General features: G+C 42.7%; 1 protein-coding gene across 1 annotated transcript; it reads left to right on the top strand.

Annotated features, from left to right (window-relative positions):
* Nucleotides 1–5: 5 nt before the first annotated feature.
* Nucleotides 6–1,945, top strand: LOC110527556. Its single transcript, XM_021608919.2, has 3 exons — nt 6–334; nt 691–777; nt 1,249–1,945. The coding sequence occupies exons 1-3, from the start codon at nt 137–139 to the stop codon at nt 1,333–1,335; spliced, it is 372 nt and encodes a 123-aa protein (XP_021464594.1). The 5' UTR covers nt 6–136; the 3' UTR covers nt 1,336–1,945.
* Nucleotides 1,946–19,402: the final 17,457 nt, after the last annotated feature.

The raw sequence follows: 19,402 nt of genomic DNA, 5'->3' as shown, positions 1-19,402 counted from the left end.
AGCTACTGACAAACCAGCGTGGGCGTGCGTGTGAGTTTCTGTGTACATACAGTGTATAATCTGGTGCCGCCCTTCTTGGTGCCAGCCAGAGAGTCTCTCTAAGTCTTGTGAAAACCTGTTACTAACCAGACCGAATATGTTCTACTTCTGGCATTTCCTCTGCCCTTTCTTCCTCCTGTCAGCCATGGCCACTGCGGCACCTCTTGGGCAGGATGTGGACCCAGCTGACCCAGAGGTACAGGCCTGTGTTGCCTTTGGCATCAAGAGCTTCAACTTCCACAGCCAGACTCATCAGCTCCACAACATTACCAAGTTCCACTCTGTCCACAGAGAGGTGAGAGACCCCCTTGTTTGACAGCAGTCTCGCCAGCTCATAATTGATTTTAAGGGATCATACCTTATGGGCAATCTGTTCGTAAAGACTGCAACTCCTAATAAATATTTAGGGAGTGCATTTTCTTCTTTCTAGGTATGGTGATTCGAGAGTTTGTATTTTTACATATGTTTTTTTTTTCCCCTAATTCTGTACATTTTATTTTCATTTCCCAACTAGATAAACACAGCTTTGTTGCATTTGCATTGTACATTGAAGTATGATTTTGCAATTGCTTGTGTTTGCTCTGCGTCCGATGTCTTGTTGAAAGCCCTTTAACGCACAAGTGAAGCTGAACTAAGGTGTGGCTCTCTCAGGAGGTCGGTGCAGGTCAGTACGATATTGATGTGGAGGTGAGAGGTTGCCAGTCCTCCTTCTGTTCTCCAGACAATTCCAACACCCAGGTATGCCTCAACCACATCTTGAACCCGCTCGGTATCTGCAGCATGTATTTTATGGATTTAATTTAGGGGCATGAGAAAGAGAGGGGGGGGGGGGGGGGGGGGGGGGGGGGGGGCTGAACGTCCATTACCAATAGGTATAAAATAAACTATATTTCCTTCTGATAGAGATGGAGGATGTAAATATTTTCCGAATTCATTTCAAGAATGGCTTTGGGAGAGCCTTACATTTCAGACTGGGGTCGGCATGTTTTTTTGAGGCAGTGAAAGTCCTTCGAGAGCTATCAGTATTTAGTCTTTAATCTAATCTCTTGTTAAGGGGGTTGAGTTAGTGCTAATAGCACAGAGGCTGTGCATGTTTGCACTATTTGCCTTGGTAACAGTCCTTATCACAAAGAACTTGGATATGGAAGTTTCTCTGCTATGCTGACTCCCTAATGCCAAAACTCCTTTCCTCTCTCTCTCTCGTTCCAGATTTTCCGTTGTTATTTTGTCATTGTGACTGCTCCTTGGAAGAAGCAGCTGATTCTGATCAAAAGCAGCTGTACTCCAGTGTCTTAGGATGGACAGGAACTACTGTCTATGTGCAACTACACACATATGTGTAAAAACACACTTAGCATGTGTTAATTGAATCGTCAAACTATGTATGCATTGTGTGAGATTGTTGCTTATATCAGACATGCACTATTTGAACGAGAAAGCTAACAGACACTAACAAACACCTTTTTAATCAGAATTTAACCTAACACTAATTATTTTCATGTTAGGAAGAATGTAGTTATTTGTAAGAATAAAATCAATGTGATTACTGGAGTACTGATTAGATTGTTGTGTGGTTTTCTTATAGATGGTCTAATCTACTGTTTAATATGTTGATCGACTCTGGTGCCAGTGAAATTGAATTAGGGGCTCGATTCGATGTGTGGTAAACGCTGCATATGTCTGTTCAATTGGGAATTACCTTTAAAAGGTGACTGCATGTCCTGATTTTGCCTCCTTTTAGATTTGTGTCATTAATTAAAGGATGCTAGCGGCCATGACTGAACTCAAACGTAAATTGGTTTTAGGGTGTGTGTGGGTTTGCAGGTGTTAAAGTTGGTTGAACTTTGTAAAGCCTATCCCTGGGGCTAATTAAGGACCATCAATAAATTATACAATGTAAATGAGACACTATTTTCACGTTGCACACCTTTTTAGTTCTCATTAAATGCTTTCACCTAATCATTCAAGGGGTTTTCTTTAATTCTACATTGTAGAATAATCGTCAAGACAAACTATTAAATAATACATGGAATCATGTAGTAACCAAAAAAGTGTTAAACAAATCAAAATATATTTTAGATTCTTCAAAGTAGCCACCCTTTGCCTTGATGACAGCTTTGCACAAGCTTTGCATTCTCTCAACCAATGCATTTCAATTAACAGGTATGCCTTGTTAAAAGTTCATTTGTGGAATTTCTTTCCTTCTTAATGTGTTTGAGCCAATCAGTTGTGTTGTGACAAGGTAGGGGTGGTATAGAGAAGATAGCCCTATTTGGTAAAAGTCCATATTATGGCAAGAACAGCTCAAATACAGAGTATTTCTTTCAACCAGCTTCAGGAGGAATAGTTTTCCAACAGTCTTGAAGGAGTTCCCACATATGCTGAGCACTTGTTTTCCTTCACTCTGCGGTCAAACTCATTTCACACCATCTCAATTGGGTTGACGTCGGGTGATTGTGGAGGCCAGGTCATTTGATGTAGCACTCCATCACTCTCCTTGGTCAAATAAACCTTACACAGCCTGGAGGTGTGTTTTGGGTCATTGTTCTGTTGAAAAACAAATGATAGTCCCACTAAGTGCAAACCTGATGGGATGGTGTATCGCTGCAGAATGCTGTGGTAGCCATGCTGGTTAAGTGTGCCTTGAATTCTAAATAAATCACTGACAGTGTCACCAGCAAAGAACACCCAAACCATCACACCCCCTACTCTACGGCTTCACGGTGGGAACCACACATGCAGAGATCATCCGTTCACCTACTCTGCGTCTCATAAAAACACGGCGGTTGGAACCAAAAATCTCAAATTTGGACTCATCAGACCAAAGGACAGATTTCCACCGGTTTAATGTCCATTGCTTGTGTTTCTTGACCCAAGCAAGTCTCTTCTTATTATTGGTGTCCTTTAGTAGTGGTTTCTTTGCAGCAATTTGACCATGAAGGCCTGGTTCATGCAGTCTCCTCTGAACAGTTGATGTTGAGATGTGTCTTACTTGAACTCTGTAAAGAATTGATTTGGGCTGCAATCTGAGGTGCATTTAACTCTAGTGAATTTATCCTCTGCAGCTGCAGCAGAGGTAACTCTGGTTCTTCCTTTCCTGTGGTTGTCCTCATGAGAGCCAGTTTCATCATGCAACTGCACTTGAAGACACTTTCAAAGTTCTTGAAATTTTCCAGATTGACTGACCTTCATGTCTTAAAGTAATGATGGACTGTCGTTTCTCTTTGTGTATTTGAGCTGTTCTTGCAATAATATGGACTTGGTCTTTTACCAAATAGGGCAATCTTCTGTATACCACCCCTGCCTTGTCACAACACAACTGATTTGCTCAAACACATTAAGATGGAAAGAAATTCCACAAATTGACTTTTAACAAGGCACACCTGTTAATTGAAATGCATTCCAGGTGACTACCTCATGAGGCTGGTTGAGAGAATACCAAGAGTGTGCAAAAGCTGTCATCAAGGCAAAGGGTGGCTACTTTGAAGAATCTCAATTATAAAACATATTTTGATTTGTTTAACATGCTACTACATGATTCCATGTGAGTTATTTCATTGTTTTTATGTCTCCATTATTATTCTACATTGTAGAAAATAGTAAAATAAAGAAAAACCCTTGAATGAGTAGGAGTGTCCAAACTTTTGACTGGTACTGCATATGTATATGAATTTATGTAATACAATTCATAGTTGGTTTGAGTTGTTAAGTCATTGAAATTTGGAACTATTGCAATTTTAGCATATTGTCCCATGTACATTGTGTAATTTACCGATGGTCCCTAGCTCGCCTCATCAGGATATCCAAAGTCAACCCAAATTTACCACATGCATTTAGATCGGTCTGGTGCAGCTGCACTTCGAATTTATGACTACTTGTGTGTTGCCAGCTGTGGGCATGTGGACCAGATTGAAACAAACCCAACCTTAATTTGCGTTGTGATGCAGTCCAGACGACGAGTCTCACAAAACTCTGTTTTGGACAAGACTGACTTCATGACCAAAATTGTCATATATACACTTAGTAGTCAATTTTGAAATTAGAATAAATATTTCTGACTCATATTGATGCCACATACAGTGCTTTCGGAAAGCATTTGGAGACCCCTTGATTTTTTTCCACATTTTTGTTACGTTACAGCCTTATTCTAAAATTGATTAAATAACTAAAAATTGTCATCAATCTACACACAATACCCCATAATGACACAGTGAAAGCAGGTGTGTAGAAATGTTTGTAAATGTATTAAATATAAAACCAGATACCTTATTTACATAAATATTCAGACCCTTTGCTATGAGACTCAAAATTTAGCTCAGGTGCATCCTGTTTCCATTGATCATCCTTGAGATGTTTCTACAACTTGATTGGAGTCCACTTATGGTAAATTCAATTGATTGGACATTATTTGGAAAGGTACACACTTGTCTATATAAGGTCCCACAGTTGACAATGCAAGTCAGAGCAATGAGGTTGTGGGAATTGTTCGTAGAGCTCCGAGACAGGATTGTGTCAAGGCACAGATCTGGGGAAGGGTTCCAAAAAATGTCTGCAGCATTGAAGGTCCCCAAGAACACAGTGGCCTCCACCATTCTTAAATGAAAGACGTTTGGAATGACCAAGACTCTTCCTAGTGCTAGCCGCCCGGCCAAACTGAGCAATCAGGGGTGAAGGGCCTTGGTCAGGGAGGTGACCAAGAACCCGATGGTCACTCTGACAGAGCTCCAGAGTACCTCTGTGGAGATAGGAGAACCTTCCAGAAGGACAACCATCTCTGCAGCACTCCACCAATCAGGCCTTTGTGGTAAAGTGGCCAGAAGGTAGTCTCTCCTCAGTAAAAGGCACATGACAGCCCGCTTGGAGTTTACCAAAAGGCACCTAAAGGACAAGATTATATGCTCTGATGAAACCAAGATTGAACTCTTTGGCCTGAAGGTCAAGCGTCACATCTTTAGGAAACCTGGCACCTTCCCTTTCAGTGGAAGGAACTAGGAGACTAGTCAGGAATGAGGAAAAGATTAACGGCAAAGTACAGAGAGATCATTGATGAAAACCTTCTTCAGAGCGCTTAGGACCTCAGACTGGGGCGAAGGTTCACATTCCAACAGGACAATGACCCTAAGCACACAGCCAAGACAATGCAGAAGTGGCTTCGGGACAAGTCTCTGAATGTTGAGTGACCCAGCCAGTGCCCGGACTTGAACCCGATCAAACATCCCTGGAGAGACCTGGAAATAGCTGTGCAGCGACGCTCCCCATCCAACCTGACAGAGCTTGAGAGGATCTGCAGAGAAGAATGGGAGAAACTCCCCAAATACTGGTGTGCCAAGCTTGTAGTGCCATACCCAAGCAGTCTTGAGGCTGTAATCGCTGCCAAAGGTGCTTCAAAGTACTGAATAAAGGGTCTGAATACTTAGGTAAGCGTAATATTTAAAAAAAATATACCAAAAATCTAAAAACCTGTTTTTACTTTGTGGTTATGGGGTATTGTGTGTAGATTAATGAGGAAAATAAACTATTTAATACATTATAGAAACATAACAAAATGTGAAAAAAGTCAAAGGGTTTGAATACTTTCCAAATGCACTGTAGGCTGCTTCCTAAATGAGTAGTTGTTTTTTAGTGGCAGTTGCTCTTTAAATTTAAATTGCGTTATATAGTGGATCTTCCACTATGTGGATTCAATCGGCCCGTAAATCTGTGTATTTAGGTGCTAAAGTGTCAAGCTTCCTCACTCCAACCACCATACCGGTCAGTCGGCAAGTTCTTGTTATTTTCACTGACGCCACCTCATCTACCGCGTCTATAATTTTATCAAATCAAATGTATTTATATAGCCCTTCGTACATCAGCTGATATCTCAAAGTGCTGTACAGAAACCCAGCCTAAAACCCCAAACAGCAAGCAATGCAGGTGTAGAAGCACGGTGGCTAGGAAAAACTCCCTAGAAAGGCCAAAACCTAGGAAGAAACCTAGAGAGGAACCAGGCTATGAGGGGTGGCCAGTCCTCTTCTGGCTTTGCCGGGTGGAGATTATAACAGAACATGGCCAAGATGTTCAAATGTTCATAAATGACCAGCATGGTCAAATAATAATAATCACAGTAGTTGTTGAGGGCGCAGCAAGTCAGCACCTCAGGAGTAAATGTCGGTTGGCTTTTCATAGCCGATCATCAAGACTTCAAACGGATCTTCCAGGTATCTCGATCCATCCAAAACTCTCACTCCAACAAATAATGAGTCAGAACTAGGCTTGGATTTACTAGACTCCACGACCACTTGACTTGTTTTGTTTCCTTTGTTTTATTCACCACTGTAATCCATTCCTTCTCACTCCCTTCTCCACTCGACATCAGTTTCAAACAAAACATCCTCCGTCTTCTCAAACCCCGACGGTGCCTTCTTCTTCTGCTTCTTCTTTAAAGTTATATGGCAGACGACACGTATTGGTGTATTGCCGCCACCTACTGTACTGTACGGGGAATTTAAACAAAAACACAATTACATATTCCATTGCGGGAAGAGGGGGGACCTGAGATAATACAAAATAAAAAAATAAAAACCATCCCACTCCTTCAGTCACATTCAAATCACATCCCTACACAGGCTCAGGTGACTGTGAGGATGGAGCGTTCTTCGACAGGATTCCTTGTAATGCCGCTGCAGAAAAGTTCCTGAGTCCCAAAAAACGCTCACCCGCACTCACAATGAGGCCTACTGTCTAAGATTTCCTCTCCGTTTGCGCTGTGCAGATGATAACCAAAGTAATAAACCCTACAACGTCCACCTTCTTCACACACAACATGTCAGGATCCCTCTGTTGACAAGGAACATCATCTGGTGTCTCATCTACTCCTACTACCATTACTTCTTCAACTTCACTCCTTTTCTTCCACTCTCACCGCCTCTGGATAAGGAGACATTCTGGACAGCCCTTTATTCTTGGCACCTCCGTCTCCTTCAGAAATTCGGGTGCATGTTCACCACCACAATTGCAGCGTTTAGGCTCAGCTGGCACATAATACCCCTTCTACGTACACTTGACACATGACCAAATAACTTACGTTTATCACACTGCATGGGTTTGGGCATGAAGGCTCTCACGGGTAATCTCATATAACCCAGATACATGTGAGGAGGGAGAGAGTTTCATCCAAAAAAAATAGAATGGATGGAGTGGGCTTCCTCACTCCATCTACCATGCGGGTCAGTCGTTGTGCACCAACCAGTTGATTCAATTCTTCGCGTATATCCTTTGCATTTACTTCTAGCGCCGCCCCAAAGATAACACCCTTGATAGGCGCCCTGCTTCAAAGATCCACACCCGACACATTCCAACCCGACATCTTCTTGAGGCACAGAGTACGCTCTCTCTGTTCCATAGAAACACCAACAAAAAACAACAACGAAATAAGCCCACTTCTCGTTATTTACTTCTTTACTTCTTTCATTTCCTTCTTGGATTCTCCACTGTAATCCAATTCTTCTCACTCTCATCCCCACCCGACACATCATCCGATTGAGAAATGGGGGGGGGGGGGGGGGGCAGCTAGGCCTTTAGCAGTAGTTGTCAACTTGGGGGATAATGTCATGCTGATGCTTAGGTGTTCGTTGATAAATCGTCAGTACATGAAATATCCACAAGATGGCTTCCTCACCTAAAGCAATTGATAAATCTGTACCTTGCTGTCAAAGGAATTGAACTTCAGCGGCAGAATGACATCTAGTGCACTGTCGAGCACATACAAACTTGTAGATGTATTCCGTCTATGGAGAAAAGTGAAGCAGAGGTTTTGTCAAATGAATGTAACAGGTATTTATGATACTGCCTGTTGCAATTAAATGTCAGTGTGACGAAACAGTCCGTCCCCTGTTCTTAGTTGACACTTTCCAACCCGATACTTTCTTTCTTCCTTTGCGAAGTGTAACTTCAACAAGGAGCGGAGGTTTGTCTTCTGACTGAGTATAAACATGAACATATTTTGTTAGAGGCAGAATGATGGTTTAATTTTAAAATGCTGACCTAACCCCAAGCTGTTTCAGACAAGGAAATCTGTGATTCATATTCTCTCTAGATTTGAAAATACTAGGCTGGGGTAATAAGGACAGTCTCTTGATCTTCTGCTTATGTTCTATGGTTTATGGCAGTACCTGCCCTGCCATTGTAAATGTACGTGAATAATAATACATATAAATGTGTGTATTTGCCTTTTCTAACCATATCCCCTTTGTTTCCAGACTAATTCAAATTGCTGCCCATCCCCTTTAACTGTGCTCAATCAATCCCATGGTCTCTTGACAAATAAAATAGTTTTCCTTGGTTATTCCCATGTACTCAACGGCAATCAGACATCCGCTATCTGTCCATCTCAGCCATGTCGGGGGCCATGTTGGGGGCCATGTTGGGCAGAAGCCAGCAGGGTGTCTAATCAGCTAGCCAGTGGCTGGACAGTGGCTGTGCCTGCTCTTTTATGGGGAGACAACAGGCTCCTGCTCTGCCTCACTGCCAGTTTCTGCTCTATTCCTGTCTCTTCTGCTTACGTTACAGAGTCCCCGAGAGCAGGCGTTGCATAACATCCAGCGTCAGTTCGAAAACCTTGAAATGTTAGACCACTGCATAGCAAACAACTGCACTGACTGGGGAGAGGAACCGTAAAAATAGACTGAAATAGATTCTATTCTTTGAGAGGACCTATACCTGCTGTTGGTGGAGATGGACTTTGTTCTTTAGGGCTGAGAGGGACTATTAGGTGCTAACTGGTCACATCAGAGGTGATGCTTTTCTGAAGTAGTATATGCAGGCATGTTCACAGATCCAGTATATCCTAGATACCGCGTTATCAAGAAAATGTCACATTCTGACATCCCTTTGCAGCGGGGTACAGGTATCCAGGACAAAGGAGAAACTGAGGTGAGGGTAGAAAAATGTGTATCTATGCATCCTCACCAGTCCAAAGAGAAAATAATAGATATACAATGATGGTGGATTGAGGCTCATTTACAAAAATGTCTTATGTACCCTGTTGAGTCTTGCAAGTGCATCACTTATCTTGCCCGTGCATCCCATGCCTCCAGACAGTATATTATCAAATCGCTCTGGAGACAGTCGAATGACATAACCAGCATTTGCTGCCAATCTGCCCTGATTTTTATTCACTAGGGGTCACCGCCCGCCTCTGAACGTAGCACCAATGCATGCGTAGGGTTTCAATTGACGCCCCGGCTGTCTCTGCTGCAGACGGCTGACATGGAGATACAGTGGGGCAGAAAAGTATTTAGTCATCCACCAATTGTGCAAGTTCTCCCACTTAAAAAGATGAGAGAGGCCTGTAATTGTCATCATAGGTACACTTCAACTATGACAGACAAAATGAGAAAAAAAAATCCAGAAAATCAAATTGTAGGATTTTTTATGAATTTATTTGCAAATTATGTTGGAAAATAAGTATTTGGTCAATAACAAAAGTTTATCTCAATACTTTGTTATATACCCTTTGTTGGCAATGACAGAGGTCAAACGTTTTCTGTAAGTCTTCACAAGGTTTTCACACACTGTTGCTGGTATTTTGGCCCATTCCTCCATGCAGATCTCCTCTAGAGCAGTGATGTTTTGGGGCTGTTGCTGGGCAACACGGACTTTCAACTCCATCCAAATATTTTCTATGGGGTTGAGATCTGGAGACTGGCTAGGCCACTCCAGGACCATGAAATGCTTCTTACGAAGCCACTCCTTCGTTGCCCGGGCGGTGTGTTTGGGATCATTGTCATGCTGAAAGACCCAGCCACTTTGGTCCCAGCTCTCTGCAGGTCATTCACTAGGTCCCCCCGTGTGGTTCTGGGATTTTTGCTCACCGTTCTTGTGATCATTTTGACCCCACGGGGTGAGATCTTGCGTGGAGCCCCAGATCGAGGGAGATTATCAGTGGTATTGCATGTCTTCCATTTCCTAATAATTGCTCCCACAGTTGATTTCTTCAAACCAAGCTGCTTACCTATTGCAGATTCAGTCTTCCCAGCCTGGTGCAGGTCTACAATTTTGTTTCTGGTGTCCTTTGACAGCTCTTTGGTCTTGGCCATAGTGGCGTTTGGAGTGTGACTGTTTGAGGTTGTGGACAGGTGTCTTTTACACTGATAACAAGTTCAAACAGGTGCCATTAATACAGGTAACGAGTGGAGGACAGAGGAGCCCCTTAAAGAAGAAGTTACAGGTCTGTGAGAGCCAGAAATCTTGCTTGTTTGTAGGTGACCAAATACTTATTTTCCACCATAATTTGCAAATAAATTCATAAAAAATCCTACAATGTGATTTTCTGGATTTTTTTTCTCATTTTGTCTGTCATAGTTGAAGTGTACCTATGATGAAAATTACAGGCCTCTCTCATCTTTTTAAGTGGGAGAACTTGCACAATTGGTGGCTGACTAAATACTTTTTTGCCCCACTGTATGTAACATGGTCATAAAAAAAAAACATTCATCTCTAGTAAGGTCCTCAATCAGCCTTCTGAATTGTGCTAGAGGCACCAGAGCATCTACTTCAAGAACATTTTGAATTTTTTCCCCTCAAATAAGGTGCAAGAAAACTAAAAGCTCATTTCCCTAACTCCGTAGAGACCAAAGGAATTTCTAGAGTTAACCATCTCTGAGACCGGGTGTGGTAACTCAAATGTCTAAAGTCTAGTAAAGATGTTAGGTACAGTGGGACTTTTTTTGTAAAAGGGCTTTATAAATGAAAACATAGTAATGTATCAACCTGCATGACATCAAAGAGGGCCAACCAACTTTCTGGTAGAGAAAACAGTGATGAGTGCTAAAATTGGCACCTGTAACAAAACTCAGTGCGCTATGATAAACTTAATCTAATGGCTTTAATGAAGTGGCAGCTGCATTCCTATAGATGATGTCACCATAGTCTAGGACCAATGGGAATGTCGACTGAATAATCTGCTTTCTACTACTTAGCGAGAGGCGGGACCTATTTCTATAGAAGAAGCCCATTTTCATTCTCAGCTTCTTTACCTACTCATCAATACACTTTATAAAAGACCGATTTTCATCTATCCAGATGCCCAGATATTTGTAAGCAGGGACACGATCAACATGGACACCATCCAAGGTACATACAGTGCATTCGGAAAGTATTCAGACCCCTTGACTTTTTCCACATTTTGTTACCTTATTCTAAAAATTGATTTTAAAAGTTTTTTCCTTATCAACCTATACACAATACACCATAATGACAAAGCAAAAACAGGTTTTGAGATAAAAAAAAAAACTAAACTAAATAAATAACGTAAATATCACATTTGCATACCTTTACTCAGTACTTTGGCAGCGATTACAGCCTCATGTTTTCTTGGGTACGACGCTACAAGCTTGGCACACCTGTATTTGGGGAGTTTCTCTCATTCCTCTCTGCAGATCCTCTCAAGCTCTGTCAGGTTGGATGGGTGGCGTTGCTGCACGGCTATTTTTAGGTCTCTCCAGAGATGTTCCATCTGTTTCAAGTCCGGGATCTGGCCGGGACACTCAAGGACATTTTGGCAAACTCCAAGAGGGCTGTCATGTGCCTTTCACTGAGGATTGGCTCTACCATAAAGGCCTGATTGGTGGAGTGCTGCAGAGATGGTTGTCCTCCAATTTCTACAGAGGAACTCTGAGCTCTGTTTGTTGAAAATTCTACCCTTAATCAATAATGAGGAGAGGCAAAATTAATCAATCAAGGTACTACTTTTATTAAAATACTTGTTATAACAAGGAGGCTTGTCCCCTTGTTGAAAATTTCCCTCACACCTGTCAGAGTGACCATCAGGTTCTTGGTCACCTCCCTGACCAAGGCCCTTCTCCCCCGATTGCTCAGTTTGGCCAGGCGGCCAGCTCTAGGAAGAGTCTTGGTGGTTCCAAACTTATTCCATTTAAGAATCATGGAGGCCACTGTGTTCTTGGGGGACTTCAATGCTGCAGAAATGTTTTTGTACCCTTCCTCAGATCTGTGCCTCAACACAATCCTGTCTCGGAGCTCTACGGACAATTCCTTCGATCTCATGGCTTGGTTTTTGCACTAACATGTCAACTGTGGGACCTTATATAGACAGGTGTGTGCCTTTCCAAATCATGTCCAATCAATTTAATTTACCACAGGTGAACTCCAATCAAGTTGTAGAAGCATCTCAATGATGATCAATGGAAACAGGATGCACCTGAGCTAAATTTCGAGGGTCTGAATACTTATGAATAAGGTATTTCTGTTTTTTATTTGTAATACATTTGCAAACATTCCTAAAAACATGTTTTCACTTTGTCATTATGGGGTATTGTGTGTCGATTGCTGAGGAAAATGTTTTATTTAATCAATTTTAGAATAAGGCTATAACGTAACAAAATGTGGGATAAAGTCAAAGGGTCTGAATACTTTCCGAAGGGCCTGTATGCTTAAATCATCATAATTAGTTGTATGCGATCTAGAGAACAGCATAAACTTAGTTTTACCTACATTCAATACTAATTTCAGGTCAGTAAAAATATTTCTCTAATACAATGAATACAACCTCAGCCTGGTCAACCGTGGGGGAAATAACACATACAACAGTATCACCGGCATAGAAGTGCAGGTTACAGTTTTTTTTTACAGACGATATTGGTAATGTAAATAGCAAAAAGTACAGGACCCAGAATCGACCCCTGCGGGACACCTTTCGTAATATCCAGGAAACCTAATTTAGCACCATCAGTAGATACACATTGAGTTATATCTGTCAAGGATGATATGACATGCAATGTTAATTATATGACATGTGAGTGTTTTGGTACCGGCAGGGCACCAAACAGAAGAAAACGTACTGATATAGCTAAGGACAACCTGAACTTATCCAATAAGAAACGCTTTAGCAGGTTCCGATGCAAACCGTTAAAAAAAACGTTTAACATTTTGTGCTTAATGAATGTGACCCAGGTCAATAATAAAAGTGTGCCTTCGAGATACTTTGGATATAAAGGTAACGTGATAAAACATGAGAGGTATTCAAATCAAATCAAATGTTATTTGTCACATGCGTCGAATAGAGTGTAGACCTTACAGTGAAATGTTTACTTACAAGCCCTTAACCAACAATACAGTTTAAGAAAAATAAGTGTTAAAAAGTATTTACTAAAATAAACTGATGTAAAAAAATATATATAATAAATAATAATAAATAAAATGGAAAAATACCAAATAATTATAGAGCAACAATAAATTAACAGTAGCGAGGCTATATCCTGGGGGTACCGGTACAGAGTTAATGTGTGGGGGCACAGGTTAGTTGAGGTGGTTGAGGTAATATGTACACGTAGGTATGGAAAAGTGACTATGCATGGATCGTAAACAGAGCGTAGCAGCACTGTAAAAATGGGGGAACAATGCAAATAGTCTGTGTAGCCATTTGATTAGCTGTTCAGGAGTCTTATGCCTTGGGGGTAGAAGCTGTTAAGAAGCCTTCGCAGAGAGAACAGTCTATGGCCTGCCACATTTACGCTTTGCCTGTTTGATGGTTCGTTGGAGGGCATAGCGGGATTTCTTATAATCGTCTGGGTTAGAGTCCTGCTCCTTGAAAGCGGCAGCTCTACCCTTTAGCTCAGTGCGATGTTGCCTGTAATCCATGGCTTCTGGTTGGGGTGTGTACGTACGGTCACTGTGGGGACGACGTCATCGATGCACTTATTGATAAAGCCAGTGACTGATGTGGTTCACTCCTCAATGCCATCGGAAGAATCCTAGAACATATTTCAGTCTGTGCTAGCAAAGCAGTCCTGTAGCTTAGCATCTGCGTCATCTGACCACTTCCGTATTGAGCGAGTCAAGGGTGCTTCCTGCTTTAGTTTTTGCTTGTAAACAGGAATTAGGAAGATAGAGTTATGGTCAGATATGCCAAATGGAGGGCGAGGGAGAGCTTTGTACACTTCTCTGTGTGTGGATTTAATGTGGTCTAGAGTTTTTTTTCCCTCTGGTTGCACATGTAACATGCTGGTAGAAATGAGGTAAAACGGATCTAAGTTTCCCGGCATTAAAGTCCCCGGCCACTAGGAGCGCCACCTCTGGATGTGTTTGCTTATGGCCTTATACAGCTCGTTGAGTGCGGTCTTAGTGCCAGAATCGGTTTGTGGTAGTAAATAGACAGCTACGAAAAATATAGATGAAAACTCTCTTGGTAAATAGTGCGGTCTACAGCTTTTCACGAGATCCTCAGGCGACCAAAACCTTGAGACTTCCTTAGTATTAGATTTCGTACACAAGCTGTTATTTACAAATAGACACAGTCCTACACCCCTTGTCTTGCCGGAGGCAGCCATTCTATCTCACCGATGCACCGAAAACCCAGCCAGCTGTACAGTGCCTTGCGAAAGTATTCGGCCCCCTTGAACTTTGCGACCTTTTGCCACATTTCAGGCTTCAAACATAAAGATATAAAATGGTATTTTTTTGTGAAGAATCAACAACAAGTCGGACACAATCATGAAGTGGAACGACATTTATTGGATATTTCAAACTTTTTTAACAAATCAAAAACTGAAAAATTGGGCGTGCAAAATTATTCAGCCCCCTTAAGTTAATACTTTGTAGCGCCACCTTTTGCTGCGATTACAGCTGTAAGTCGCTTAGGGTATGTCTCTATCAGTTTTGCACATCGAGAGACTGACATTTTTTCCCATTCCTCCTTGCAAAACAGCTCGAGCTCAGTGAGGTTGGATGGAGAGCATTTGTGAACAGCAGTTTTCAGTTCTTTCCACAGATTCTCAATTGGATTCAGGTCTGGACTTTGACTTGGCCATTCTAACACCTGGATATGTTTATTTTTGAACCATTCCATTGTAGATTTTGCTTTATGTTTTGGATCCGTGTCTTGTTGGAAGACAAATCTCCGTCCCAGTCTCAGGTCTTTTGCAGACTCCATCAGGTTTTCTTCCAGAATGGTCCTGTATTTGGCTCCATCCATCTTCCCATCAATTTTAACCATCTTCCCTGTCCCTGCTGAAGAAAAGCAGGCCCAAACCATGATGCTGCCACCACCATGTTTGACAGTGGGGATGGTGTGTTCAGAGTGATGAGCTGTGTTGCTTTTACGCCAAACATAACGTTTTGCATTGTTGCCAAAAAGTTCAATTTTGGTTTCATCTGACCAGAGCACCTTCTTCCACATGTTTGGTGTGTCTCCCAGGTGGCTTGTGGCAAACTTTAAACAACACTTTTTATGGATATCTTTAAGAAATGGCTTTCTTCTTGCCACTCTTCCATAAAGGCCAGATTTGTGCACTATACGACTGATTGTTGTCCTATGGACAGAGTCTCCCACCTCAGCTGTAGATCTCTGCAGTTCATCCAGAGTGATCATGGGCCTCTTGGCTGCATCTCTGATCAGTCTTCTCCGGAAAGTTTAGAGGGACGGCCAGGTCTTGGTAGATTTGCAGTGGTCTGATACTCCTTCCATTTCAATATTATCGCTTGCACAGTGCTCCTTGGGATGTTTAAAGCTTGGGAAATCTTTTTGTATCCAAATCCGGCTTTAAACTTCTTCACAACAGTATCTCGGACCTGCCTGGTGTGTTCCTTGTTCTTCATGATGCTCTGCGCTTTTAACGGACCTCTGAGACTATCACAGTGCAGGTGCATTCATACGGAGACTTGATTACACACAGGTGGATTGTATTTATCATCATTAGTCATTTAGGGCAACATTGGATCATTCAGAGATCCTCACTGAACTTCTGGAGAGAGATTGCTGCACTGAAAGTAAAGGGGCTGAATAATTTTGCACGCCCAGTTTTTCAGTTTTTGATTTGTTAAAAAAGTTTGAAATATCCAATAAATGTCGTTCCACTTCATGATTGTGTCCCACTTGTTGTTGATTCTTCACCAAAAAATACAGTTTTATATCTTTATGTTTGAAGCCTGAAATGTGGCAAAAGGTCGCAAAGTTCAAGGGGGCCGAATACTTTTGCAAGGCACTGTATGTTATCCAAGTCATCGTTCAGCCACGACTCGGGGAAACACAAGATATTACAGTTTTTAATGTCCCGTTGGTAGGATAGTCTTGACCGGAGCTCATCCATACTTATTTCCCTCATTAAAATGCAAGGCAATTTATAACATTTTTGACATGCGTTTTTCTGGAATTTTTTGTTGTTATTCTGTCTCTCACTGTTCAAATAAACATGCCATTAAAATTATAGACTGATCATTTCTTTGTCAGTGGGCAAACTAACAAAATCAGCAGGGGATCAAATACCTTTTTCCCCTCATTGTATATTGTAGCTTTAATTACCTTTAAAAATGCAATATTTTCTCTCAACCTCCTGGCAAAATGTGTAGAATAGCAGGAGATTACCTATAAAACTGCACATGATTTTCTTTGTCCCATGACAAAATGTGTAAACTTGCAGGAAGTTAGCTGTCCCCCTCCTCCCCCAAAATATCTGCAGGCCCACACACCAACAAATGTCTTACTACGCTACTGGGTTATACCAGTTGTGTCTCAAGCTATATGCCGTATAATTTTGATCAATTGTAGGACAAAAATATAACGACAATTTGTTCGAGCTATCTCATGTAACATCAGTTTCCAGCCCTCACCAAAGGGTAAAAACATACATTGAGACAAATCCCAGTCCTACCAGTAGCAGGTACGATTAACACAGGAGTAGTAATGAAACCAAAGGGTAGTCCTACTACTCTGTACAGACCATTAATGTGTCGTCTTTGGTGAAAAACTCCTCCCGCCTCAAACTAATGTGCATTGAATACACATGAGATTCTCTCACGCGCATACAATTACCGCAAGGTCACTGCATAATGTTCTAGTTAACAGTAGCACAGCATTACATCTTTTTTATTCTACACAAAACACTTGAGTCACATACAGTACATGTTTATTGAAGCTAACAAACATTCAGTGTGACAGTGATCTTCCACCCCTTTCTTTATTGACCCTACCCCTCCCCCCTCCCTCATAGAGGTACACAATATTTCCCATTCATTCACACAGGTGTTATAAAACCAGAGTTGATGGTTCACAACATACACATTATAATTGTAGGCTTTTGTGCAGTTCTCAGTTACAGGGAATGAGGAGAGGAGGAAGCAGCAGAGAGGCTTGAGGGAGGAGCACCCCCGCCATACAGCTCACATTGGTTCAACCCAATCTCAGACATTGCAATACCACCAATTCTCAATGGGATCCTGTCCCTTTGCCCCGCCCCCCACCTCCCTCCCCATTTTGGGTCAGTTGCTGGTATATTTAACCCTTTGCTTACCCAGCTACTCATTCAGATTCTGTATTGGAGATGTCTAGCACCAAATACATCACACAGACATTGTCAATACCATTTACTGTTATTTGTTCATAGATGTAGGCATGTTAGTGACAGCATACCGTTTCCCATTCCTCTTCTGGTGTTGAGGTTTTAGTCCTTCAGAAAGGTGATGAAATAGTGACATGAGAAATGAATACACAGTGAATAACGAATAACTAGAAAGAGTACCGAGTCAGAGGTGCAGGGGTACAGGGGTACGAGGTAATTGAGGTAGCTATGTACATACGGGTAGGGGTAAAGTGACTAGGCAAAAAAATGGATAATAGACAGTAGCAGCAGCGTATTTGGTGAGTGAGAAAGTGTGTGAATGTGTATATGTGGCGCCAGTATGCACGTGTGCACATGTTACTGTATGTAGCGTGTGTGTGTGTGTGTCTGTCTGTCTGTGTAAGTGTGTGTTGGGGTGTCAGTGTGAGTATGTGTGAGTGTGCGGGAAGAGTCCAGTGTGTGTGCATAGAGTCAGTGCAAGAGAGTTAGTGCAAAAAAAAGAATCCGTCCAGGTAACCATTTGATCAGCTATCTAACAGTCTTGTTTAGCGGTCATGGCTTGGGAGTAGAAGCTGTTCAGGGTCCTGCTGGTTCCAGACTTGGTGAACTGATACCATTGCTGTGCGGTAGCAGAGAGTACAGTCTATGATTTGGGTGGCTGGAGTCTTTGACAATTTTTCGAGCCTTTGACACTGCCTGGTGTAGAGATCCTGAGTGGCAGGGAGCACGGTCCCAGTGGTGTACCGGGCCGTACTTACCACCCTCTGTAGCGCTTGCGGTCGGGTGCCTTGCCCTTGCCGTACGAAGCGGTGATGCAGCCAGTCCTAACCCTGTGCATCAGCGCAGTGAATTTGTTGTTGCCTACCCTCAACGCCTAGGGGTGGCCCACCAGGAAGTCCAGGATCCAGGGTCCTGAGCTTGGTGATGAGCAACACTATGGTGTTGAACGCTGAGCTGTAGTCAATGAACAGCATTCTCCCGTAGGTATTCCTGTTGTCCATGTGGGTCAGGGCAGTGTGGAGTGCAACAGAGATTGCATCCTCTGTGGATCTGTTGGGGCGGTCCAGGGTGTCTGGGATGACGGTGTTGATGTGAGCCATGACCAGCCTTTCATGGCTATAGATGTGAGTGCTACGGGGCAATAGTCATTTAGACAGGTTACCTTGGCGTTCTTTGGCACAGAGACTATGGTGGTCTGCTTGAAACAAGTTGGTAGCAGCATGAAGCTGCGTGTGACGCAACATGGTCACGGCCAGTGAGGTGATTTGAAAGCTGAGGGTAAAACTGACCACGTACCTGTATGATAAAGATACCATCGTGCAGTTGTCACAATCATAAAACATATAACCACAAAAACAATGGGATTTTGGTGATAAACAGTACGTTTCTCAGGATTTCTTTGTTAACCTGTCTGGCTGCCATCTGTGTCTGTCAACACCAAAATCCCACAGACCCCCACACTCACTTTGTGGGTCAGTTCCTGTGGGTTGAAGCTGACTTTTACTTTTACCTGCTAAGTTTGTTGCTCATGGTTCGTTGTTCCAAAATCAACCCCCCCCCCCCCCCCCCCCCCCCCCCACACACACACACACACACCTCTGTTCTCAGGACAGGCATGAGGACAGATCCTACCCAACCCCCCACCTTTCTCTCTTTCCCTCACTCTCCCTTGCCCTCTTTCTATGTAGGTGCCTCTCCGACTCTCCCTCCGTCTGAATTGACGATGTTTTATCCTACCCTCCCCTCTCGATGTGATTTTTCACCTGTGAAAGCAGGAGCAGTATGATGCCTGTGCAATCCTCTGCTGTGCGTGTGTGTGTGTGTGTGTGTGTGTGTGTGTGTGTGTGTGTGTGTGTGAGCAGGTCAGAGACTGGGAGGCTTACTCGCCGAACGAGAGAGAGGAGGGGCGACCTGAATAGTGGGGGATAAAGAGCAAGTGGCAGAGAGGACAGAGACGGGGGGGGGGGGGGGGGGGGGGGGGGTGTTTGTAAGGGTAGATGTCTGTGAGTGTGTGTGTGTGTGTGTTTGTGTGG

Source organism: Oncorhynchus mykiss, chromosome 7 (assembly GCF_013265735.2).
Source record: "Oncorhynchus mykiss isolate Arlee chromosome 7, USDA_OmykA_1.1, whole genome shotgun sequence".
NCBI lineage: Eukaryota > Metazoa > Chordata > Actinopteri > Salmoniformes > Salmonidae > Oncorhynchus > Oncorhynchus mykiss.
This window is presented reverse-complemented; position numbering and strand designations above follow the sequence as displayed.

Excerpts from the sequence above, each read along its gene's own strand:
- LOC110527556 (XM_021608919.2), top strand. The coding sequence starts at position 137 with ATGTTCTACTTCTGGCATTTCCTCTGCCCTTTCTTCCTCCTGTCAGCC. Across the intron at positions 335-690 it reads TCCACTCTGTCCACAGAGAG|GAGGTCGGTGCAGGTCAGTA; the intron begins GTGAGAGACCCC and ends TGGCTCTCTCAG. Across the intron at positions 778-1,248 it reads CAGACAATTCCAACACCCAG|ATTTTCCGTTGTTATTTTGT; the intron begins GTATGCCTCAAC and ends CTCTCGTTCCAG.